This window comes from Trachinotus anak, unplaced genomic scaffold (assembly GCF_046630095.1).
Source record: "Trachinotus anak isolate AG129_WGS33_773 ecotype Australia unplaced genomic scaffold, CSIRO_AGI_Tana_v1 ptg000025l, whole genome shotgun sequence".
Lineage (NCBI taxonomy): Eukaryota > Metazoa > Chordata > Actinopteri > Carangiformes > Carangidae > Trachinotus > Trachinotus anak.
Window position 1 is genome coordinate 790,413 of NW_027273876.1, and position 25,466 is coordinate 815,878.

The following is a 25,466-nucleotide window of genomic DNA, read 5'->3' on the forward strand; positions in this document are numbered from 1 at the left end:
TAATGTAAAACCTCCACACAGTCCAGCTCAGAGTCATCTGAAGATGAAGATACAGGAAAACATACAATCCTGCACATATGAAGTTTAAAGCTTCCAATAATCAATAAAGTTTGAGTAATAAATGTTCAGGATCATCAGCCACAAAGGTTGAGAGCCACAGAAGCTGCTGGACAACGAGTTGGTTTGTGGAGGAAGAAATGTTCTAATTTAATTAATCCAACAAACTCTTTAAGTCTGGAGTCAGTGAGGAAGAGGAGGAAAAACAAGCAGAGGAAGAATGAACTCACTGGACGGAGCTGCAGATGGAGGGAGGGAGGAGGCGGGCGGACCCCAGCCCTTCATGTTGTAGGCCGACACACGGACGTGGTAGAGGCGACCCTGAAACAGAAAAACCACCTGTTAGTGAATTAATATTATTATATTAATACTGTGAAAGTATCAAAGCCTCAGTCCACAGAGAAATGCACACAGCCTGTATTCAGAAACTGAGCCTTAAAACCAGCCGTCAGGACTTCTGGAACTTTGTGATGTCACAACAAAGCAGTCGCTGCCCTCAGCCACGCCCCAAGCCCCGCCCACCTGGACCCACCATCCAACCTTTCAGGATTTGGTTTCTCTGAGTGTTTACCTGAAATCTGCTATTTTTATTGGATCACTCAGAAAATGTAAAATATGGGACCTTTAAATGTTTTTTTCTGACACAGCAGCAAATCAAACTGATTTTTAACATTTCTGATTGGTTCTATTCTGATTCTAAGCCCCTAAACAAAAGTTGGTTTCATGACATTGTATCTTCAGGAGAAACTTCCAGGGTGAAGAAACCGAATCATTCAGTTGGTGAAAGAAGAGAAACTCAAACTGGCCTCACGAGGTCTGTCCATGAACAGCATGTGGACAGAGATGCTCCAGGTTCGACCTTGTGACTCTTACATAACAGAACATCGACTGCTTATTGAGACGTTTCAAACTGCTGGAGCATTTATGAAATGAGCTGCAGGTCTGAAAGAGACACGAGAGGCAGATCAGCTCACTGCAAACTGATTCACAGGTAGAGCCGGAGGTTTTATTCTGCTGCAGTGACTGTCACAGCTGACTGTAGGCAGGTTTCTATCAGGACACGTCGAACCATGTAAATGAAGCTGCTCCGTTTCCATCTGATGAAACAACAGACGTTACTGATCTGATCCTGAACGACTGGAGCTGCAGGAAATGTTCTCAGCTTTATAAAAGTCTTCAGTCTGAGGCTCTGCACAGAGCTCATGGATGGATCATGATACAATGGGCCCCTGAGCACAGAGCTGTGAGAGGCCCCCCAAGACCCTCAGACTGAAAGAGACATAAAAACATTGTCCATGTCTCTGAGTCTTTGTGGTCAGTTCATGTGTCTCTGTGGTTGTTGTGTGTCCGATTGTCTCACTTCAAAGAAAAGCTCTGACCTGCTGGGCCCCGGGGCCTGAGCCCAGTCGGCCCCTTCAGTGATGCTCCCTGACAGTGGTTTTTAAACCTGCCTCAGACCTGCGGAGCCTCAGCCTCGTCATAATGACCAGTGTGTGAATCAGGTCCGGTTCACTGGCTCTTCACTCGCCCACAGTGAGTTTGGCCCTTTCAGTCAGCCACCACCTCTTCTCTAAACGCTGTTGATGCGCAGCGTCTGAACGCAGCCTGCTGCTCTAAATGGCAAACAGCAGATGCACCACAGTCAGTGCCTCCATGTGTCAGACACTGATGAACAGACCACAGGCTCTTTAAATGTCACTGACGCCACTCAAACAAAACACAACGCCAAAGTCACAGGAAGCGAGGAGAGACAGGACTGCACCATCAGGACCATAGGGGCGGAGCTTGCCTCCATCTTTATTTACAGTCTATGGTACAAACACATGTTCAGTCCAGATCACAGATGAAGAGGAGGAGTAGGAGGAGGAGGAGGCTGCTCTTACCGTGGTGAGGCTGCTGATGGTGCATCTGAGGGTCTGCAGATTATCCAACACCATCTCTCCAGCGAGCAGAGAGAAATCCTTCAGGCAGCTCCACTCCACTACACACACACACACACACACACACACACACACACACACACACACACACACACACACACACACACACACACACACACACACACACAGACACACACACAGGATGTATCAACAGTGAACAGCTTCTCTTTCATCACTAATCAATAGTTCCTCCTGAGACGAGCACATTAACCTTCTCAGTGCGCGTGGCCTCGAGGCGTCTCTGATTGTCTCAGTGACTCATCGCTCACCTGGACTGAGGCAGCAACAGCTTCATATGAACCGAGAACATTTTCACACGACAGGGACCTTTTTTTTATATTTCAAATGAATAAAATCTTATTTCATTTCATTTATTGTGTGTGTGTGTCTGTGTGTGTGTGTGTGTGTGTGTCCGTTTTACCTCTGTATTTGGTCACCACCGTTGAGTTCAGACACTGTGGCTCCTGAAAGGTGACGGTCAGCGTGGTGCTACTGCTGACACTCAGACGAACCATAGACGGGGCCTCCGGGGCACCTGAGCAGAGGCAGAGGGAGGTGTCAGAATCAGGGAATTCACCTGAAGTTCACCTGAGACCTGTCACTCAGGTAAATGGTTATTCATTTTTTTGTTTGTTTGCTTTTTATGCCTTTATTAGATAGATACAGTGAGAGAGACAGGAAAGTTGGGGGATGACAGGCAGCAAAGGGCCGTGGGTCGGATTCGAACCCCGGGCCCCTGCAGTCAGGACAAAGCCTAGATGGCACATGTTCTACCAGGTGAACCACCGATTAACGGTTATTCATTGGTAATCAGTCTGAAAGTCTCCATGGTTGTGTTGTGTCTTTGTGTGGTTGTGTTGTTGTCTGGTTATCTACACTGATGAAGGAGATTTGTTTTGTGTATCCAGATACGTGTTTGTGTCTTGTATTTTATGTCTTGTGGTGTGTAGTGTTTTATTTCTTGTTCTGTTGTTGTGTTTCTGAATGAATTGTGTTCAGTCATTAACCCAGGCGGAGGCAGGAGAGTGTAATATTCTGGGAGGAGATGAAGAGACTGAGGTGAAATTAACAGAGTGGAGCAGCAGGTTTCCTCATGTGTAATGAGCGATAATGTGATGAGGCCACAGGCAGCAGGAAGCCCACAACCTCAGGTTACAACACAACTCATAACAAAGACGTGTGATCATCTCACTTCATTACGACTTCTTCTGTGCAGGAAATGAAGCTCGTTACAGGAGCCTGCAGACGTGATGAGTCACACAAACACCTCCTCACTTTAACATGTGGTCACGCTCAGCACCGGTCCAGAGGTGTCGGGCTGAACCCGAACATTTGCTCCTGTACTGGACTCAGCTGATAACAGGAGCCTGTTCTCATCTTATCTGAGCTTCACACACACCTGGTTTCAGTCGTGTGTGTTTGTGTGTCTGTCCTGGTGCTAACACCATCTCTGGCTGAATACAGGTGGAACAGAAGAAACACTCACGTGCGTGCTGGAAGCCCGTCTTCATGCGTTTGTACAGCTTGCTCCTCCACTCCCAGGCCCTCAGCTGTTTGTCCTTGTGGCAGGCCTCCAGAGAGAGGCCGTCTCTCTGAGCCTGAGCTGCCAGGTCCGCTGCTCGCCGCTCCGCCTCCACCACCAGGGAGCTCAGGTGGGCCTCCCGACTCTCCACGCTCACAACTACAACACACAACACACACAGACACAACCAAGAGCCCATCAGACCAACCAGGTGTGACCTGTTCACCTCTGTTCACACTGGTGAGTTCAACCGTCTCAGATCCACATTAAACATAATGACATGAAACAGTGACAGTTACACATGATGATGATGGGTTCTGTGACACTGACGGAGGATCATCCTCCTGTCACTGAGCTTCTCCTCCTTGTGTCTCGTTAGTTTGTGGAGGAGTCAAAGCTGCAGGTTCAGCTCCATCAGAGCCGCCGAAGTCGAGTCTCTTTTTATAGCAGGCAGCAGCAGAGAAGAACAAATCAAGGCCAAAAAGATAAAAACTGTCTCTGAGCTTGTGACCATAAAAGGACCAACACTGGACCAGACACGTGAAGTGAGTCATGAACAGAGGCTGTTACGAAACACTGTTCTCCATCCTCAGTAGAAAATAGTCCCTACAGCTGTAGACAGTGTCCTCTGAGGACCAAACACCAAAAACTGAATTCCACTCACCTGTTCTGTCATGAGACAGAAATAAACCAGAACTCTGACGGATGGAAACCAGAAGAGGTGTTTTACTGGTCTGTGTTTACTCTGTAAATACAGATGGGCGGAGCCTCTGTGATATCACCCACTCAGAGTGAGCTGCTCCACGATCACCATCTTGGCAGTGCCTGACTCCGCCCCGAACTCCAGCTAATCCAAATATGGTCAAAGAGGTGGGGCTGAGACTCTGGTGCAGGATGGTTTGCATAGAACATAGCTCACTCACCTGTCACTCAAAGAGGCCACGCCCTCAATTCTCCTTAACTTTAGTCCTTAATAAAATGTTAACAGGTGAGTTGTATAAATTCAGCCGTACAGGTGTCATGAAGGAGGAAATGATCTCCAGAGACCAGAACAGTTTCTGTACCAGGCTGTAAACATGTTTCTTTCTGCTGTAAAGTTGGACATTTGAACATGGGAGTCTCTGGGGACTGACTCACTGCTGGAGCCAGACTCTAGTGGTCGTTAGAGGAACTGCAGCTTCTTCACTGACTGTGACACAGAGTCTGACTCAGCTTCAACAGAGGCATAGGTATGAGGTCCGTGTGTGTGTGTGTGTGTGTGTGTGTGTGTGTGTGTGTGTGTGTGTGTGTGTTCCTCCACATCTGTCACGGTCTAACTCTCTGTCTGCTGCCAACTCGTACAAACACTGCTGCTTTACTGCATGCTCGCTCACTCACTCGCTTGCTCTCTGGTCCAGTTCTTAGTCATGGCCCGTGACAGCAGCATAAACACAAACAGCAGCACACAACAACACCCTCATTCATATACACACACACACACACACACACACACACACACACACACACACACACACACAGACCTCATACCTGTGCCTCTGTTGAACTCCTCCCATCGTCTCCATGAAGACGAGTCAGATGTTCAGGAAACGTCAGTGAATCGTAATATTTCAAAACACACAATTATTTTAATAGATTTTATTGGAAGATAATGTTTGATACCTTTGGAAACGTTTGGATCTCTACTGAAGTTTTAAATAAAGTTCTGTCAGTTTGAACAGTTTGAACTCAACAGAAACCTGGTGTGGAAACAGCAGCAGCCATGTTGTAAAGCTCCAGGTGTCACTTCCTCCTGGGCTTGGCCTGTCAGAGCCCGGCTAGCTGCTAACGGCGGCTAATTGAAGAGGATGTAAATTAACAGGCTGTGCCTGAGTGGGGAGGGGAGGGTGGGGGCGGGGGAGGGGGGCTCACACAGAACCACATTGTCTGACAGAGGGGACGGGAGGGGTCTAAATATAGACCAACCACCCCCAGTGGCCCCGAGGGGCCTCATAAATTAACATGCAGCCAACATAGGTGAGCTCAGATTAACACACACAGACAGAAAGAAAATACTGTCACACACAAAAACACAACATCACACACTCAGACAGAGGCAGACCAGCAAATCAACACAGGGGGGCAGATCTGACTCATCATCATCATCATCATCACACTCACTTGTGTGTAACAGACGTGTTATGCGTCTTCCTGTGCTGGGAGTTTTTGATAATTTGTCTTTTAATGTGGTCCATCACGTGAAGACAACAAAGCTCCTGACTTCACACCCACGGCTGCTCAGACCAACACAGTGTTAGTTATTTAAACACTGTGGACACTGAGCAGGGAAATGACAACTGTGTGTGTCTGAAACTAACAGAGACAGTTGTGTTGCTCTCTGTCATTAAAGTCATCTTCACCTCAAGTTTTCATTCTTTTAGTATAAAAACTGTTTTACATGTTTTTATGTTTTTGCTGAGACACATTTTCATTGATTTTATTCCTGTATTTAAATATATTTTATTTGTTTTATCTTTATTTACCTTTATTTTAAAGTTGAAGTAAAACATGTTAAAACCACCTCAGAGTTTGACTGTTTCTTCTGATTCTGAAAACACACACACACACACACACACACACACACACACACTCAGGCTGTCAGGCCCCGGCTGACTGATTTACTTGGCACTTGAGGAATGATATAAACAGAGAGCAGCAGGCCTCAGGAGGGAAAACAGCGGCTCTGTTTACTCTGTGTTTGTTTACAAGGATGGGATTGTACCGCCGCCCAGAGTCCAGGCCGCTGTGTGGAGAGCTCTCGCCGCCGCGGCCCTGCGGCACAATAAATCACTTAGCTGTAATTGCCCCGGCGTTACATGCATCATTGGAAAAGTTAAACCATTAAACGACAAACCTTGTTAAAGCTGTACAGCAGGGAGTCACGCAGGAGGCCCAGCTCGCTGTAAAGTGGCCACTGTTTCACCACACACACACAGACACACACACAGACTGGGGGCTAATGGGGGTTTTCAGGAGTAAGGTAAGAACCACCTGTCTTTGGAGAGTTTATGGAGGACAACAGGGGGACTGATGGAGAGAAAAATCATGTGTGTCTGTGTGTGTGTGTGTGTGTGTGTCTGTGTATCTGTGTGTGTGTGAGGGCAGGGGGTGTGGGGTGGGGTTACTACAGGAGGTGGAGGGGGGGATAGCGGGCTCATTCAGGTCCGGTAGAGGAGACCCAGACTGGGCAGCAGACACAAACACAGGCCCTGTCTGAGAACACACACACTCACACACACACACACAGTATAGACTATATTTTTATACAGTTGTGTGTAGGTCTGTAACAGACTGTAACACACAGCTCATCACATGTTTAGTGTGTGTGTATAGAAACTCAACACACACATGAAAACAGACAAAACATCTTCATCAACACGTGTGCTGCAGACACACAGACACACAGACACACAGACACACAGACACACACAGACACACAGACACACAGACACACACTCACACACACACACACACACACACACACACACACACACACACACACACACACACACACACAGACACACGCACACACACACACACACTGTAAGTGTCACAGTGTTAGTGTTTCCAGGGGGACACAAAGAGGTGCTGCACCGGGCTGGACGCACTGATCTGTGTGACTGATGACATCACAGAGAGGCAGCGAGGAGGACACGTTGGTTTGACACAGGTGAGCTGACCTCACACCTGTCAGTCAGCTCAGGCGGTGTAACCCTCAGGTGTCCCACAGGGCTCTACCCGAGCTGCTACGTGTGTGTCTGTGTGTAGCGACTGAATTAATCCCAGCGTGTGGTGTACTCACAGTGTGGACTCTCCTTGCCGCCGGCCTTCAGCAGCAGCTTGGCGATGGGCGTGTTGTTGGTCATGATGGCGATGTCGAGCGGGGTCAGGCCCTGGCTGTTGGGCGTGTTCAGGTCCAGCTCCTCAGCCGAGAACTGGTACAGAAGGATCTGCACCGTGTCCAGGTCCTGCTGCTCCACAGCCTCGAAGATACAGTCACTGCCCTGCATCGTCTGGAGGAGCAAAGAGCCACGGTCACCACAGTAACACAAACCCCGCCCTCACAGGAAGTCGTACGACAGAGATCCTGTAACGAAGCTTCCTCTGATCTGTCAAAGATCAAAGTTTATTAACTGATTATTGATTATTATGTCCTCACATTAACAACACAGTGTAATCTGTTGTGCAACGAACTCTGAGCCTTTTGTTTTCTCCCCTTCCTCACCCTCCTCCTCCTCCTCCTCATCCTCCTCCTCCTCCGTCTGCCTCTTTCTTTCATGTCTGTTGTTGTGACTGGTCTGTAAATGTCAGCAGGCTGATAGAGAGAGTGCTGGATGACACACACACACACACACACACAGATAGTAGAGGATGTAATGATGGCAGCAGATACAGAGAGAAGAGTCTGGGAAGTGGTGATGAAGAGCTGCTCTCCATCAGCGGTGAGTGTCGCTCCTTAGATAAGGCATCTATCCCTCTGACCATCTACCAGTACTGTGTGTGTGTGTGTGTGTGTGTGTGTGGAGCAGTGACAGAGGCTGGGTTCATGATGTAACCATGAGAATCAGAACCAGCTCGAGGCAGCAGCTCAGATCGAATCACAGATGTGACAGATGAAGGAACGGAGGGATCAGGCCCTGAAGACGTGGCTCTTAACAGAATTAGTGAAGCTGTAATGAGATCTTTATTGATCCGTCTGTTCAGAGACAGGGTTTCCCAGCCTCCAACACCTTTTCTTTCTGCTGACGACCAACACAATGGTTACAGACAGCGTTGGTGCAGCTCACCCAACATTTGGGTGAGAAAATGAGGAGGTGATCCATTTAAATCAGTGGGTCAGCTTCACTGGTTAAACTAAGCAGAACTTCGCTGTGGGCCCCGACTGCTGCCTTAAGTCTGACAACCAGACCATGACCAGACCATGTTCTGATGCAAAAACTTGAAGCTCCACCCACTCTAAAGGTAGATGTCCATGTGTTTGTGATTATAAAGCAGGTCTAGGTTCTATATTAATACTGTGAAAGTATCAAAGCCTCAGTCCACAGAGAAATGCACACAGCCTGTATTCAGAAACTGAGCCTTAAAACCAGCCGTCAGGACTTCTGGAGCTTTGTGATGTCACAAAGCAGTTGCCGCTCTCAGCCATGTTGCAAGCCCCGCCCACCTGGACCCACCATCCAACTTTGCAGGATTTGGTTTCTCTGAGTGTTTACCTGAATTCTGCTGTATTTTCATTGGATCACTAAGAAAACAGTCGGCCAATCAGAGGCTCAGAGCCTCTCTTCGCTTTTTGAATTAACCCCGCCCCCTCTCACTACAGTAAACTCACCGAGGCCTTGCGGAGGCGGTCTGTCTTGCCAAAGAAGTAGGCATCTTCGAAGGAGGAGGTGCTTCCTCGCAGCTTCTCCGACAGGTTCCGGTAGAGGCGCTTGGCGGCGCTGGGGGAGGCCGGCCCACCCGGGCACTTCCTGGTCTGGGACAACTGAAGGTTCTGCATCTGCTGAGTCATAACACCTGGGAGGTGCCTGCTGGGACAAGAGAGAGAGAGCACTGTTACTTCCTCTGACGTTAACACATCTGACTGTAATCTGTACGATGATCTGCTCCATCTTCATGGAGACAGAGAGAGACGGAGAGGGAGCCATGATGAGGTCATCAACATCTGTCATCAGTCAGCGGATGATCCACAGCTGATATTACAGCAGAATAACGTAGATACAGTCACTGCTCAGTGGTTCAGCTGTAGAGAGAGGTTTTATGTCACCTGTTCATCCTTCGTCTGACTGCCAGGTGGTGCAGAGACGTTTCACCTGTAAGGTCAAAGTTTGTTCAGGAACAACCTGCAGGTAGGTGGGGAGACCAGGTGGAGCTGGGGGAGTTGGATGTAGTTGGGAAGACACTGGATTAATGGAGGCTCGGTTACCGCCTCTCTGAGGTTACTACGCATTAACCACTGGGTCAAAGGCCGTCAGCGTGGGGAGAATCAGAAAACCAGCGGCTCTATGACATGTCAGCGTTCCCGCTCTTCTGCTGCGACCGCCCTCAGCTCTCACATCCTCAGAATACACTGCTTCAGTTTTTCATTCAGTGACTAAATGACCTCCTGTCTCCATCAGCTCTCACTCATCCTCTACACCTGCACAAATACAACATGACACCAAAACAACAAGACTGTCAAACAGACGCCACCGAACGAGTGGAAGCCACAGGAGCAAAGACTCACATCATCACAGTCACAGCACCTCAGCAGTCAGATCAACACTCCAGAGTCAGGAGTTTGTCCACAGCATCAACAGTGAGGAGCTGAGAGCTGCAGTTCCTCTAATGACCACTAGAGTCTGGCTCCAGCAGTGAGTCAGTCCCCAGAGACTCCCATGTTCAAATGTCCAACTTTACAGCAGAAAGAAACATGTTTACAGCCTGGTACAGAAACTGTTCTGGTCTCTGGAGATCATTTCCTCCTTCATGACACCTGTACGGCTGAATTCATACAACTCACCTGTTAACATTTTATTAAGGACTAAAGTTATGGAGAATTGAGGGTGTGGCCTCTTTGAGTGACAGGTGGGTGTCAGGCACTGCCAAGATGGCGACAGTGGAGCAGCTGGAGCTGTCCACAAAAACTAACAACTCATCATGATGCAACATAATGTTATTATATTATAATAATTATGCATTGTCATAAGATATATTATATTATTATAATATAATAATTATAATGATATAATATGTATTATTTTATATCACTACACTATTGTTATTTTACACTACTCTATATTATTATGATGTTTTTGTTGTAAGATATATTACTATTACACTGATAGGATGTCATATCAATTATAATTATACATGTACATTTGCATTACATTCTCTCCACAATTATATTCAGCTTATATCATTAATTTCCACGATATCATTCCCACACTCTCTACCCAATAAACCACACACACACACACACACACAACACACACACACAACACACACATCATATTCTAACTGTTCATTTGTCCGTTCTGTCCTGTGTATCTTCATGTCACAGCTGTTTTTGGTTTGTTGAAGGAAAAGAACTGTTGTTTGGTTGTTTGGTTGTTTAGTTGTTTAGTGGCTCCTCTGTGAGGTGACTCTTATACTACAACTACAAATGATTTATACACTGTACTAATGAATGAGACCATCTTCTCTGCAGCAAATAACAGCTCCAGTTTTTACCTGCAGCTCTTTGTACATCAGCCTCCATCACTCTCATCATCTCTTACCACACCTGCAGCGTCTTGTCATTAGGACGCGTCACATGAAAACTTCTGTTTCACCTGGTTGTTCTGCACTTAGCCCAGCACGACCTCACATAGCCACGGGCTCTGATTGGCTCACTTGCTCTGCATCATGCTTTGCTGTCACCTCACAGTCATCCAAGAGTCTCAGCTGGAGGTCGATGGCTCTTTATCGTGTCTGACTCCAGCAGTAACTCTGCCTGGAAACACATCCAACGTGGTGATAATGGTAATTTAGCTTAGCTGCTAACAGCCCATGTTCACTGTACATACAGATTTACATAGAAATGATCAGACAGATCAAAAACTGCAGCTGGTAAATGATCTTCCAATGGAAATCTGCAACAAGAAGCATCAGTGGGTTAAAGAAAAGTCTTTAAAATGTGAAGTTTCTGGTTGTTTCAGGACACCTGCAGGTTCCCTCTCAAGCTGCCTGAGGCCTGAAAGAACCGAGGGTCAGTGAAGGTCATGTGACCAGGAGCAGAGTGTGAGTGTTGAGGCCGAACCTCGTGTCAGTGGGTTTTCAAACTGTGAACGTTTCTGTGCACGAGACGGTCACAGCTTCGCAGCACAAACACACTGCACTCTACACACAGCTCAGTGCATCACACTGCACCTGCAGACACAGGTGAGCAACCATCAGCTGCAGGCAACAGACACACACTGAGCCTCAATGATCTACAAACGTGCAATGACTCATGGGTAATTTATGCTGTTCACAGACGCACTGTCCAATCCGCCAACAAATAAATGAATAAATATCAACAGCGAATCGCCACCTTATCGTGGGGGAGGGGCTTGTGTGTCCCACTGATCGTGGGAGTGTTGTCGTTGTCAGGCCCCTGTTGCCCCCCCCCCCAGGGACCACACAAAGAGTGTTATGTGTCTTTTACCTTTATGAACATTATCCACAAATGATCTGAAACATTTAGAAACCTTATTTTTATTTGTGAATTATTATAATTATTATTATAATTAAGACTCATTTTTCTTCATCTGACTGAAACATCTGTTCACAGCTGCTCAGCCAGTGTTCAGGACTTTAAAGCACAACACAGCCAATTATGATCCTCCTATAGCTGTGTGTGTGTGTGTGTGTGTGTGTGTGTGTGTGTGGTGAAAATCTTTACCAAGTGGGCTTGTTACATATAATTGGTTTCAGCCTACAAATATCAATGTTTCAACCTGACGGTACAGCCCCTCCCCCACAGATAATCTGCAGATCACATGATGAGAGGGAGAGAGACAGAGAGAAGGAGAGAGAGAGAGAGAGAGAGAGAGAGAGAGAGAGAGAGAGAGAGAGAGAGAGAGAGAGAGAGAGAGAGAGGGCTTTAAATTATTAAAAAAGAACAAATTGCTTTTATAACTGTTGCTGAACTCACTGTTCAGTCTGACAGTAAATACACAGGAGGCAGCTGACATCTGGAACAGTGTGTGTGTGTGTGTCTCCCTGAAATATTCATACAGTTCTTAATGGAGGAAAACACAACAGAACATTTCTTTTTTCCAAAACAACCTTAATGTTCATTAATGTTCTGTTTCCTTCACGTCATAAAATATTCAGGCAGTTACTGTTCAAACCACATCAGGCTCCGCCCACACTTTTCATCTCAAAACGATTTCTGTCCACAACACACCTGAGAACACAGATCACATGACCACTCAGGTACACTGAGCACGTGCAAGCTGGGGTAAACAGGAAGCAGATTCTGTCAAATCCAGAACTGAACTGAACGACAGCTGCTGCAAAAACAACAAGGTCAGTAACACTTTCATTCATTCTCCATGTTGTTTCACCACTGGTAGTGCAGGCTGATAAGAGCCAATCAGGAGCCACCGTGGGCGTCACACCAGGACTGACGTGATCCTAACGACTCTGAAGGTGTACACGACTCCGTCAGAGGTGAGTCTGAGTGATGGGACAGAGTCTCCTACTCACAGCAGCTGTGAGGACGGTTACATCTTCAGGAAGAACCAATGGGCTCAGAGCTCAGAGCTGAGGGGAGGAGTCTGAGCGTAACACACTGTTGGTTTGAATCTAAACCTCTAGTTCAGGTCTACGGGTAAACTGCAGCTCCAGGTGAACTCACCACCTAAGGTAGTGATGATTCAGCCTGTTAGCAGTTAACTGACCACAGGTTAAACTAACCTCCACAGACTCTGGGCTCTGGGTTCTGGACTCTGGGCTCTGGGTTCTGGGTTCTGGACTCTGGGTTCTAGACTCTGGACTCTGGGCTCTGGGTTCTGGACTCTGGGTTCTAGACTCAGGACTCTGGGTTCTAGACTCTGGACTCTGGGCTCTGGGTTCTGGGCTCTGGGCTCTGGACTCTGGGCTCTGGACTCTGGACTCTGGGCTCTGGACTCTGGGCTCTGGACTCTGGACTCTGGACTCTGGACTCTGGGCTCTGCTGGTTTCCACACAGTGAACCTGTCCTCATCACACACTCCAGGACTCTTCTGGATCTAACCACACTATAGGTTTGGTCTATTGTCACTTGGATGGATATATCTAAATACTACAATACCCATGAGCCTCAGCTGCAGTTGCTATGGAGATTCAGATTCGAATCATAAGTAAATAAAACACTGTCACAGCTGCTGAATCCATCCAGAAAAAACTCCTTTAAACTGCAGAAAGTTTCCTCAAAGTCTGAACAGGTCTTCTGTGATTGGATGTTTCTTCCTGAAATGCACCTTGGGAGTTGTAGTTGATGTTTTTATGTCCACAGTCTTCTTGTAGCTTTGGCTTTATCAAGGAACCAGATGTTTTCTGAGACAGTTGTTCATGAGAGTTTAATGACACCGTACACTGTCACACACAAACTTACACTGCTCATGTAACTGAAGAGTGTGTGTGTGTGTGTGTGTGTGTGTGTGTGTGTGTGTGTGTGTGTGTGTGTGTGTGTGTGTGTGTGTGTGTGTGCGTGCGTGCGTGCGCTCACCTGTCCAGACTGAGTGAGGATCGGGGGATTCCCGTGTAAAACAGGGGCTTCAGGTCTTTGATCAGAGCATCTCCAGCCGGCCTCTGGTTCCACCTCTGGGCCAACCGAGAGATCTTACTGTCGGACCTGACACACACACACACAGGGACAGATAAGAACCTGAGAACAACAAACCCACAGTTGGAAACACAGGCTTGTTTCCACCAGAACCAGAGGAAATGGGTCTGAAAGTTCGACCTCCTCCTCCCGTGTCCAGAGTCCACAAATCAAACGCTCACTGTAAAGAAGCCGCAGCCTCAAGTCAGAATTTCCTCCTCCTCCCTCCGTCGTGTCAAACTGTCCCTTCACAGCGTTGCACCATCACCAACATGTCCCTGGTTTTAAAACACGTCTGAACAGACGAACATCAGACACTTTAATCAAATGTCTCCTGCAGACGGAAATTTCTTCTTCTCCAACAGGGACTAACACAGCTGCAGTCTGGCTTCACGCTGGACTGCAGCAAAAATTCAACAAAGAAAAGCAGAACGTGGATCCCAACAGTCCAGCTCGACTTGAAATGGATCCCAGTCCACCTGAACTGCAGCAGAACCCAAACACAAAAAAGTGATCTGTTTCACTGAGACCGGAGCTGAGCAGACACCTGTCAGATCACAAGTGACGTGCAAAAGTTGTTTCACAGTGATCCAAGCACCACAAAACGTTTTTTAAATTGTGAAGCGGTTCCTCATCAGGGGAACAGTGTGATACTCACAGGAAGCCTGCAGGTAGAGGACTGACAGGATCCTCTGAGGAGGGACAGCAGCAGATCTATCCCAGCGTCTCAGCCTCCTCCGCTGGGTTCAGTCTCTCTGACTGAAGCCTCCTGGCTGCCTCCGGCTCTCCGGAGCGCCGGATCATCTCCGGGTGAGAGTGAGTGTGTGTGTGTGTGTGTGTGTCTCTATCAGCTTCCTACTCTGGAGCTCCGGCTCTGGCTGACTGTGCTGAACACCTGTTCACCAGCGAACGCATCGCGACACATCCACACACACACAGACACACACTGTGGCAAGCAAGAGAGTGAATGAGAGGATGATAGAGAGAGAGAGAGAGAGAGAGAGAGAGAGAGGGAGGGAGGGAGGGAGAGAGAGAGAGAGAGAGAGGGAGGGAAAAATGAGGCAGGGATGGTAGAGAAGAAGAGCGAATGGCAAGGCTGGATATATATGTGTGTGTGTGTGGGGGGCAGTTGGTGAGCCCAGTGATATGAAAGACACACACACACACACACACACACACACAGAATAGCGACTATGTTAACCCTGATGGAGGAGGGGCAGCAGCAGCTTCAGGCTTTGAAAAGGCTGAGAATAAAAAGGGGGGTGGGAGTGAGGGGGGAGGAGGTGAGAGACGCTCAACAGGAGATTATATTTACTGATGCTGAAGAGAAAACAGAGTCTCTGCAGAAAAAAACCAAGAAGCAATAAAATGTGATGAGAGTGAATCTGCTGCTGCAGCTTCAGATTCACTGACTCCTCCTCTCTGTGCTGCAGTTTCATTTCTGATTCATAGTGATTATTGTTTATTGGTTCTGATCAATCGTTTGGTCTAAAAAATGTCAGAGAGATGCTGAAGCCCAATTTAACATTTGCAACTGTTGATCGACTGGTGGAACAATCCCTTCATCTGTAGTTACTGATAAATGATTGAGTAAAAACATCAGACACTGGAGTCAGGACGTCCAGTTAACGCTGCTGCTGAAACTTCCTGTCATTCATTAATATTCATGAAGAAACGTAACCACGGCAACTTGTGTTTCCTGCACATCTGAGTGTGTGCAGCAGCAGGTCATCAGGAGAAGTCGTACACATCCACACCCACCTGACGGACAGTCCCTGAGCCAACGTCTTCAACAGGCTGGAGAAACTGTGGTTAAACAACGTCAACGTTTCTGAACGTTTCTGAACGTCTGAATGTTTCTTAACGATTCTGAACGTTTCTGAACGTCTGAACGTTTCTTAACGATTCTGTTTCTGTTTTTGTGAGTGTGGCTTTTGTGCATGGTGATTGTGTAACAGCCGCACTAAAACGTTTGTCAGTTTTCTCTTGACATCACGTTAATCACCGGACAGATTGACGCCTCCTGTCCACTCAGCTGAGCTCCGCCTCCATCATGGCTCAGTGTTCAGACTCTGTTCTTCAGCACACACACATTTATAACAGACTTATTTCTAACACAGTGGAAACACATTTACAGCTGATTTAAATGTGCAAACAAGGGTTTAATTACTGCACAGTGTTTTCAACTGGTACAGAAAACAACTCACCCATAATGCACCATTTCATACCTCAGCCTTTTATGGTTTAATTACATCTGCAGCTGAAGCAGAAGCAGTGAGGTGTCTCTCTGCAGGTTTACCCATGAACAGCCGAGGCTGTCGGGTTATCAAGGTTTAATTTAAAGGGTCAGTTCAGCCCAGTTCAAACTAACAGTATATGTGAAGTAAACAGCAGAAGAAGAACTGCTGCAGATGTTTGGAGCATCATTAGCCTCCACAGCTGGACAGAGGAAGATGAGAGCAGCTGTTACACTCTACAGGTGAGGAAGAGGAAGCTGCAGCACTGCACACACAGTCTGACACACAGGTGATGTGTGGAAACAACACACAGACACACACCAACACACACTGAGAGTATTACACAACACAACTTCTGATTTTTAAGCTCTTTGCAGAAACAGCAGTGAAGAGTGAACAAGGATCTTCATGATTTCAGGAGACAAAGAGCAGAGTCATTTACTCTGTGTGTGTGTTTGTGTGTGCGTGTGTGAGTGTGTGTGTGTGTGTGTGTGTGGTTTAGCTGTGATGGTGAAGATTAGTGTTAGTGTGGGGGGGTCATTATGTCAATGAGGGTCCTCACACAAAGGTTGGTGAGAGACCTGTTGTTCTGCTCTTATCTTTCAAAGCAGCTGCTTCATCTGCTGCACACAGGAAGTGGTACATGTGTGTGTGTGTGTGTGTGTGTGTGTGTGTGTGTGTGTGTGTGTGTGTGCGTGTGTGCTTGTGAGTGTGTGTGTGTGTACGATGTGTGAGCAGGAGGAAGTGAGTGTGTTCACAGCTGAGGACGAGCGTCATCACTTCCACCACAGAGCAGGATACAAACCAAAGTCCATCACAGTGAAACTGATCTGTGATCAGATGTTTCAGTCCACTGCTGCGCTCTGATTCACCGATTTCATTCCACAGAAGAAAACTAGGATCCGTCCACGTATGATTTATTAAAGGATTAAATATATATAATCATTTCACTCAAATGACAATTTAATTAAGAATAAAAATCTGTGATGATGCAGCATCAAGCACCAAACAGAGAAACACTGCATCTCCCACACTCACACAACTACACACAACTGAACTTCTCTGTCTCCAGCTTCTCGTTTGAGGATCTATTGTTTTCTGTTTTTCTCTTTGTGTTTTGATGAAACCTGAGAAACAGCTGAGCTGCTGCTCCACCACCTGCACAGGTTCGTTCTGCTGCATCACCTCCGGGTCAGAGAGACGGGCCGACCTGTCCTGAAGGAAGCAGCTGTAAAAAGCCACATCACATCCAGCTCCTCACAATCACTGCACACAAACACAAGACATCAGCTGTCTGTCCTGCAACACACATGTGGCACTGTTTCCTGTTCATGTGTGTTTCCACGCTGCACGCCACTACATCTACTGACCTCTGGAGGATTTATCCAGGTGCAGCTCAGAGCATCACGAGCCTGTGAACTGACTCACACCAGATCACATCAATCACGTCAGTGTCATCGGAGCAGCTACAGGATGATCGACCGGTTAATAAAAACAAACCCCAGTTGTGTGTCTGACCTCCAGGACAGCAGCTCACTGTAGGTTTATCAAACAGGAGGAAACACAGTCTGTTGGGGACTATTTTCAGCGGCGGATTAATCCACGTTTGGTGCTCAGTGGAGCTCTGTGGCTCAGAGGAGTCAGATGTATATATGTAGGAGACACCCACAATATGAGCAGACTTATGTTTTATCAAATATCCTCTGTCACTGCATCATCTCCACCTTCAGGAGTACATGTGGATGAAGCCTCAGCCGCCACCCAGGGGAGGAGCCACGCAGGATGAAAGAATGTCAACCGACAATACTGTTGTGACAACACAAACAACTCCAAACAATTAATGTGCCAGCATCCTGCCAGCCTCTGCCGAGGAGACGAGCCGAGGAGCTGCTGCTGCTTCATTGGCTCAGAGCTGCCTCAGGACCGCTCTGTTTCCATGGTTCCCATTGAAGAGCAACAGGTGAGGGAGAGCTGGGGGGCAGGGACGCAGAGGAGCACCACGGAGGCAGCTTCAGCTCCACACAAAAAATCGTTTTACAGGTAGAAACTAAACCACAGCCCCGTGTGGGCTGATTTCTGTCTGCCTGTCTTTAACAATCCCATCATGCACCAGCTGCTCCACCTGTCAATCAAACCCCATCAGGAGCCACTTCCTTCAATCTGCTGCTTTTTACCAGCTCAGTGGGAAAAAGGAGGAAATAAATCTGATCTGATGGATACATGTTAACACCAACATGTACGGCTCACACACACACACACACTCACATACTTGTACTTCTATCTTTGTGAGGACACTCATTGACATAATGCATTCCCTAGCCCCTTACCCTAACCTTAACCATCACAACTGAGAGCCTAACCCTAACCCTGACCCTGACCTTAACCTAAAGCTAATTCTAACCATAACTCTGAAACCAAGTCTTAACCCTCAACATGTGATTTGAAGGTGTCTCAAAAAGTGAGGACCGGCCAAAATGTCCTCACTTTCCCAGAATGTCCTCACTCTGTTAGTAAAATACTTTTTTTGGTCCTTACTATGTAGCAAGTACAAGTACACACACACACACACACACACACACACACACACACACACACACACACACACACACACAGGTTGAGGAGTTATCGTTGTCTCGGTGCTCGTAAAGACTCGTCACTGACAGGATGATGTCAAGTCATGATTCAGCAGAACAGCATGAGTAGACATAATGGACTGTGTGTATGTGTGTGTGTGTGTGTGTATGTGTGTGTGTGTGTTTATGAGTGTGTGGGAGTTTTCCAGCTTCACCTCGGGGGTGTGACGGCGAGGAAATGACTCGCATCAATCAGAGAATGTGGCATTAGCGGCTCCCTGGGTGTCATCCTGCTCAGAACCACATCTGCTCACATCTGTACGAGGAGGTTCCAGAGCTGGAGACGTGTCTGAACGAGGTCTTCTGCTGAGTCAGTTTCCCGCCTTCCACCTTCACCTTCCTCCGCTCTGCTCCACCTGTCAGCTTCAGGCAGGTGGAGGTCTGCAGGTCTTCCCACAGCTGGACCAGTATCAAGCATCTCCAGATGTTTGGCTGCACTGACAGAAAACACTGACAGTCGGTGACAGCAGCAGGTCTCAGCTGGTGTGACGACATCAGATCTACAGGACGACTGAGACACAGCTGCAAGGTTGTCTGGGAAAAAACCTATACTTGACCCGAAGCCAATCAGATACGTGGGGGGTGGAGCCTATCCCAGCGGACACCTGGACAGGTGTCCAGTCGACCACAGACTGACACAGAGACCTACAGGCTGACTGGCCTGTGTCTCTGGAGAACCTTGTTCCTGTGAGGTCACCGCTCTTCTCTCCGACATGAACGTAGTGTTTCTCTGTCCAGAGCTTCTGGTGTCTGATCAACCTTCAGACTCCAGACTCTCACCTTCATGATGCAATGCGCCCACAGCAGAGTTCAGTCTGAATGCCCACTGAGCTCCGCTCGTGTCCACAGAGAGAAGAAGCTGTTGAAAGTGAAGCGTCTCACAGAGTGGGCCTGAATGGTTCTTAAAAAGCTGTTGGCACCAAATATAATGTGAGCGTCACCTGTTCGAGGCAGAGAGGACGTGTTAACATCACAGGAAGTGTCTCTTTGGAGGGAGATCAGCCAAATCAGTAACAACTACGGCTGCAACTAACGACTCATCTGATGATTCGATTCTCAGATATCTTTGTGTCAGATAAAGATTTTCAATGAGAAAAGAATCAAACGCTCAGACTGGAGAACCAGATGGTGTCTGTTTCAGAGCGTCACCTCCACCAGGGTCAAACAGTCCTACACACCTGTCTGACTCTTTATTAGAAAACAGGAAGAAGTCGGAGAACCGGTGACTCGTGTCATAAACATGGAAAACACAACTTTGTGTCTTTGTAATCTGGATTCCTCACAGATCAACATCCTCCTTGGTAGAGGATTTTTCTCTTCCGTTACTGATTTACAGTTTAGTTTCCATCAGAAACCAGTCTGGAGGATGAGGATGATAAACAAATATTTCAGTTCCTCTGAGGAAAGTTTCACAGTAAAATGATTAAAGCGAGGGAAAGAGAGAGAGAGAGAGAGGGAGAGAGGGAGGGAGGGAGGGAGAGAGAGAGAGAGTGAGAGAGGGAGGGAGAGAGAGAGAGACAGGGAGAGAGGGAGGGAGAGAGAGAGAGACAGGGAGAGAGGTATCCTTCTAATGAGGAGATGAGTCAGAAAACTAACAGTCACGACCAGCACTACTCAGTTATTGTTTCAGCTCTGTGTGTGTGTGTGTTGTAGAGGTTGTTTCAGGTTTCCTGCTCTTACTGAAAACATCTTGTTCAAGAGCGAGAACGCCTCCTCATTTCACAAATTACACAACTTCAAACGTACTTACTATACATGTGAGGACTGATGCACACACACACACACACACACACACACACACACACACACACACACACACACACACACACACACACAGACGACCAGCACTCCTCCAGCAGTTTATCTTCCTGATCTCCAAACTGTCTCTGTCTGTGGTGGTTTAGTTGTTGGTGCACAGGTGTGAGGAGGAACAAACAGGTGAGGGCTTCATCCAATTTTCCTTCACTGCTGCCGCTGCGCTGCCAGGCCCATGGGGGGCTCCAGGAGGGTGCAGAGTGAGGCAAGTCACCTGTCATCAGGTGGCTTTATTTCAAATTGTGATGTGGATTTCCAGCCTCTCAGCTTTCAGCCAATCAGGCTGAATTATTTCCTGTGAGAAATTAACCTCTGACATCAGAGGAGTGAATTTAAATCAGAGTCAGAAGAGAGATGATGTGAATGTATACTGTGAGTTTGACCTGATAAAAACATTGATTTTTTAAGAGTCTGGTTGAGACAGTGAATCCTGATCTGAGCTGATGTGTCAGTTCCTGGAAACGTCTTCAGAGCTGCAGTTCCTCCACTGTTCATCCGCTCCACTGAACCTGCCTTTCTTCCCTCCTTTCCATTGCCATGGCAACGCATAGCCAGAAGCCATTATTCTTAATGGCTACCTTGGGCCCCTCAGTGTGTGTGTGTGTCATATAACAGTTGCCGCAAAGTGATACACTCTACACACTTGAACAATTCCACTTTGATGAACCCCACGAGGTAAAGTCTAATATGCTGAGTGTGTATGTGTGTGTGTGTGTGTGTGTGTGTGTGTGTGTGTGTGTGTGTGTGCTGTACATATTGTTCTGCAGAGAGCACTCAGCGGAGCTGCAGATATGCGGCGTTAAAGACGTGGATGCAGCAGGATGTTCTGGTCGCCTGTGAATCATGTTGTTGGTCTGTCTGACTCACTGAGCAACAACCTGAACGTCATCTCATCCAGTCACAACACAACACGACACAACACACTCCTTCTCCTCCACATCTACAGTTTTATACATTACATCGTGTGTGTTTGTGTGTGTGTGTGTGTGTGTGTGTGTTCAGGGGGTGGAGGGAGCTGTTCACTAGAGACAAAAAAAAATGTTCAGGCTGACAGGAGCAGTGAAAACACAGCTGTGGGGGTTTGTTGCAGCAACATTTGTGTACGGTGTGTGTGTGTGTGTGTGTGTGTGTGTGTGTGTGTGTGTGTGTGTGTGTGCGTGTGCGCGCTCACATCTGAGTGTGTGTGATAATCTGTAAATGTGTATATTCAGAAAATGAATCCACTGAATGTAAACATCCTTTGAGCTTCAAGCTTCTTTACACACAAATCTTGTTCACATGTACGTGTGTGTGTGTGTGTGTGTGTGTGTGTACCTGTGTGTACATGTGTGTATGTGTGTGTGTGTGTACATGTGTGTACATGTGTGTACATGTGTGTACATGTGTGTACGAGTGTGTGTACATGTGTGTGTAATGTAGATTTTCACAACAACAACAACAACAACAACAACAACAACAACAACAACAACAACAACAACAACAACAACAACAACAACAACAACAGGCTGAAGGTGGTGGAGGAAGCAGATCCTCTGTAAAGCTGTGGAGTCAACAACACTACGAACTAACGCAGCCGCTGGTCTCAACATGTGTGGTTACGTGTTTGTTGTGTGTTGATTTCCACTCGTGCTCCCCGCTCACCTCCGTCCTCCATGAGGAGATTCACACCTGAACCCTCTGACCTGGTCACATTTAGATCTCAGGTGTAAACGAGGTGCGAGACACAGTTTGACACACTCAGCCTCCTCCCTCAGGTCGGTCACACTGCTCCTGACGTTTCACTCATCAAAGGATTCACAGGAAACAATCAGCAGATTCATCAATAATGATGGAACCTGATAAACTCATTGATCTGTTACTGACTTCCTGTATGATTGATTTAAATGGGCTCAGTGGTTTTCTAGTGCCTTCACTTCTCAATCCAACTGTTCACAACAACACAACAACACAACGAAATAATATCACAGTGATTTACCTTCAAACAGCTCCTCTACTGGACACTACACACCACAGAGACCAGCTTCAATTAACCAACACTGACAGCCAATCAATCAATCAATCAGTCAATCAATCATCTTTGTGAACATCATTAACCACAGCTCTGATCACTGAACCAAGTTTTATAAAATAATCTTAAAACTGTCTTGAGTTTGTGTTTGTGTCATACACAGACACATTTAAATCAATGAAGTAAAGATGTGGGCAGCAATTCAGAGGTACAACATTGTGTAATGTGGATTCAGCATTTTCTTCCACCAGATCCGGATCTACACCAGACACTCACAGATCTCAACAACAGAAATATGCCTGATGTTTTACATCAAGATCCAAATATCACTTCATGAGAAACTGATTAAAATGTTGAAAAATCTCACAAACAAAGCTCCATCCAGTCTAAAGGTTTTTAAAGCTCCATCCAGTCTAAAGGTAGATGTCCATGTGTTTGTGATTATACAGCAGGTCTAGGTTCTATATTAATACTGTGAAAGTATCAAAGCCTCAGTCCACAGAGAAATGCACACAGCCTGTATTCAGAAACTGAGCCTTAAACCCAGCCGTCAGGACTTCTGGAACTTTGTGATGTCATAACAAAGCACCAGGAGTTAATATGAACCAGGACCAATCATAAATCAGGTTTTTCAGTAACCAAACAACAACAAACAAACCGTCCCTCTGTTGAAAACTTGTCTCTTCAGAGAGCACCTCTTCTCCTAACATGTCTAACTCGCACTTACTCTGCACTTTTGGTTCACTTCCTCATACAATCTTCTTCAATTGTTAAACACATATAGCACTGAACTCCTGCTGCACTGAAGCTTCACTGATGAGTGAATGTAAATGCAATAAGCCGAGAGACACACGAGTAAAAACAAAAGGACAAAAAGAAAACACACACTCGATGTGCTGTATTTCCATGGAGAATTGATATCTATATATCTGATGGTGTTCACACGAGACGCTGTGAAGCGTTAAATGGAGGGAAAATCAGGCAGAAATAAGAGGCGCTGCAGAAAGACTGGAAATGATCTTCACGTGTAACAGAGGAGACATGACTGTGTTTGAAGACAAAGCAGCTGATCAGTGATGATCAGTGTTTATACTCAGCTCATGTTGTTTGATCAGGGTAAAAGGTGTGAAACTTCATCACAGAATAAAAAGTATTAAGCAAATAAAAAGATTAAAATGCAACCTGAATCTACTGAAATAGATTTTCTGGCCTTTTCTTTTTAACTTTATTTCTGCAGTGCTCCATTCATCCACTCTATTGAGCTCGTGGCCTTGAAAATCCATTAGTGCTGTCAGGATTCATAACAGTAGTTATTGAACACAACTACGACCAAAAAAAATCACAGCCTTGACTCGAGCCGAGTCCAGTTAAAATCAGCTGGATTTATGCAACGCAACGCAGGGAGGAAGACGAGAACCGCTGCGTCGGACCGGGTCATGACATCACTGAGGCCTGGACTCAGGTTTCATCAGAGGAGAAAATCCAGTTCTCAAGTTTTAAAGCAGATTTTTCTCTTCTTATAAAACTGTGTTTCCTGAACATCATTCACTTCCTGTCGAAGACGCTGGTTTCTGCAGAGCAGAGTCCTGAAACCTGATCCTCAGTTGAAGGTCTCGTGTCTGTTCTAGGGGCCCCACTGAAAGCTAAAGGGACAGAGCGTTTGCAGTCAGGGGCCCGAGGTTCAGGTCTGCTGAAACTGTGACCTCCTGTAAGTCTGACTTTTATCTGAGACCATGAAGTGTTTCATGTCTCTTTAAATCCCTGTATTTGTTTTTATATCTGTTCTCTTCTCTTCGAAACCTGTTGATTTTATTGATTCTATTTTATTGTCAAGCACTTTGTAATGTAGACTTGTGCTTTATAAATAAAGATATTATTTTTAAACACAGGGTGATACATGATGACACTGTACTGAGCTAACTTCTCCTGTGGTTTATCTGAAGTGTTGATCTCCATCAGAAGATATGTCTGTGGTTTAAGAACCAAAAACCATCTCAGTGTAGTTTTACATCTCCTCTCTCAGGCTTCTCTCTGGAGCTCTAGTAACAACAGGTCAGTCAGCCAATCAGAGGAGAGGATCTGAGCAGGAAACAGGAGACTTTCACGGTGGAATTTGTGTTAGAAAAGACGGAATTATTCAGGACAATCAGCTGGAATCAGGACTTACTTTTTCCTGGTGTCGTATCTTCCTGTGGTTCCCAGGCTCTGTGAAGGAGACACAGGAGGAAATGATCAGTCTCAGTTTCAGCAGCATCAGTGCAGAGCTGCGACAGCGACTACACCATTGTCCCTCCTCACACTCAGACCCACACAGACACAGATTTGGATGAAGCTTCATTCTTTTAAGCTTTTTAATTTCCTTACAATCTTTATTTCAAAATGACCTTTTTAAATTTCTGCATCTTTTCACCATCAGTCACATTCACATCGTATTAACTGAGGAGGTCAGGTAACACAACACAACTACACAACAACTATGTCAGAAAATATCAAAATATCAAAGCTACACGAAGCCTGTGGACATAAAAACTGAGGGACAGAAATCAACTACGACTCCCAGGGTGCATCTCAGTTTGAAATAAACCAATCACAGGGCTTTAAATCCTGACACAGGTTGCTCTTTGCATTTCCAGCTTCTGAATCAGTTTGGTTTGCGTCTGCTCTGATTGGTGGCCCTGACCGTCTTCTCCATAGCAACAGCAGCTGAGGCTCATGGGTAGTGTAGTTTTTATAGACATTAACCTAACCCTGATCCTTCAGAGGTAACAGAGAGTGAAGTACAGGATCACCGGTTCATGTGAGGAAGGTTCCAGCCTCCTCCTCATCACTCTTCATTGGACGTGATGAGCGACATTAAAGTCACATGACTCATGTCTGTCAGCGTTCATTCCCTGAGTCTGTTTCCGCTG

At 46.5% G+C, this 25,466-nt stretch overlaps 1 protein-coding gene across 14 annotated transcripts in view; it reads right to left on the bottom strand.

Moving 5' to 3' along the window:
• Positions 1-25,466, bottom strand: part of ankfn1a (ankyrin repeat and fibronectin type III domain containing 1a) — a 66,513-nt gene that overhangs the window by 15,717 nt on the left and 25,330 nt on the right. For 9 of the 14 annotated variants that reach the window (XR_011684997.1, XM_071461721.1, XM_071461719.1 and 6 more), the window contains exons 6-13: positions 24,725-24,762; positions 13,769-13,894; positions 8,885-9,083; positions 7,358-7,568; positions 3,484-3,678; positions 2,419-2,532; positions 1,941-2,038; positions 288-378 (exon numbers count right to left, since the gene is read on the bottom strand). Coding sequence is in view for 13 of the 14 variants with exons in the window: in XM_071461721.1 (XP_071317822.1) it covers positions 288-378; positions 1,941-2,038; positions 2,419-2,532; positions 3,484-3,678; positions 7,358-7,568; positions 8,885-9,083; positions 13,769-13,894; positions 24,725-24,762 (1,072 nt within the window). In the remaining variant the exon portion in view is untranslated. Of the gene's footprint in view, positions 1-287; positions 379-1,940; positions 2,039-2,418; positions 2,533-3,483; positions 3,679-7,357; positions 7,569-8,884; positions 9,084-13,768; positions 13,895-18,889; positions 19,116-24,724; positions 24,763-25,466 lie in introns of those variants that run through there. The other 5 variants (XM_071461720.1, XM_071461724.1, XM_071461731.1 and 2 more) reach the window with 4 other exon arrangements.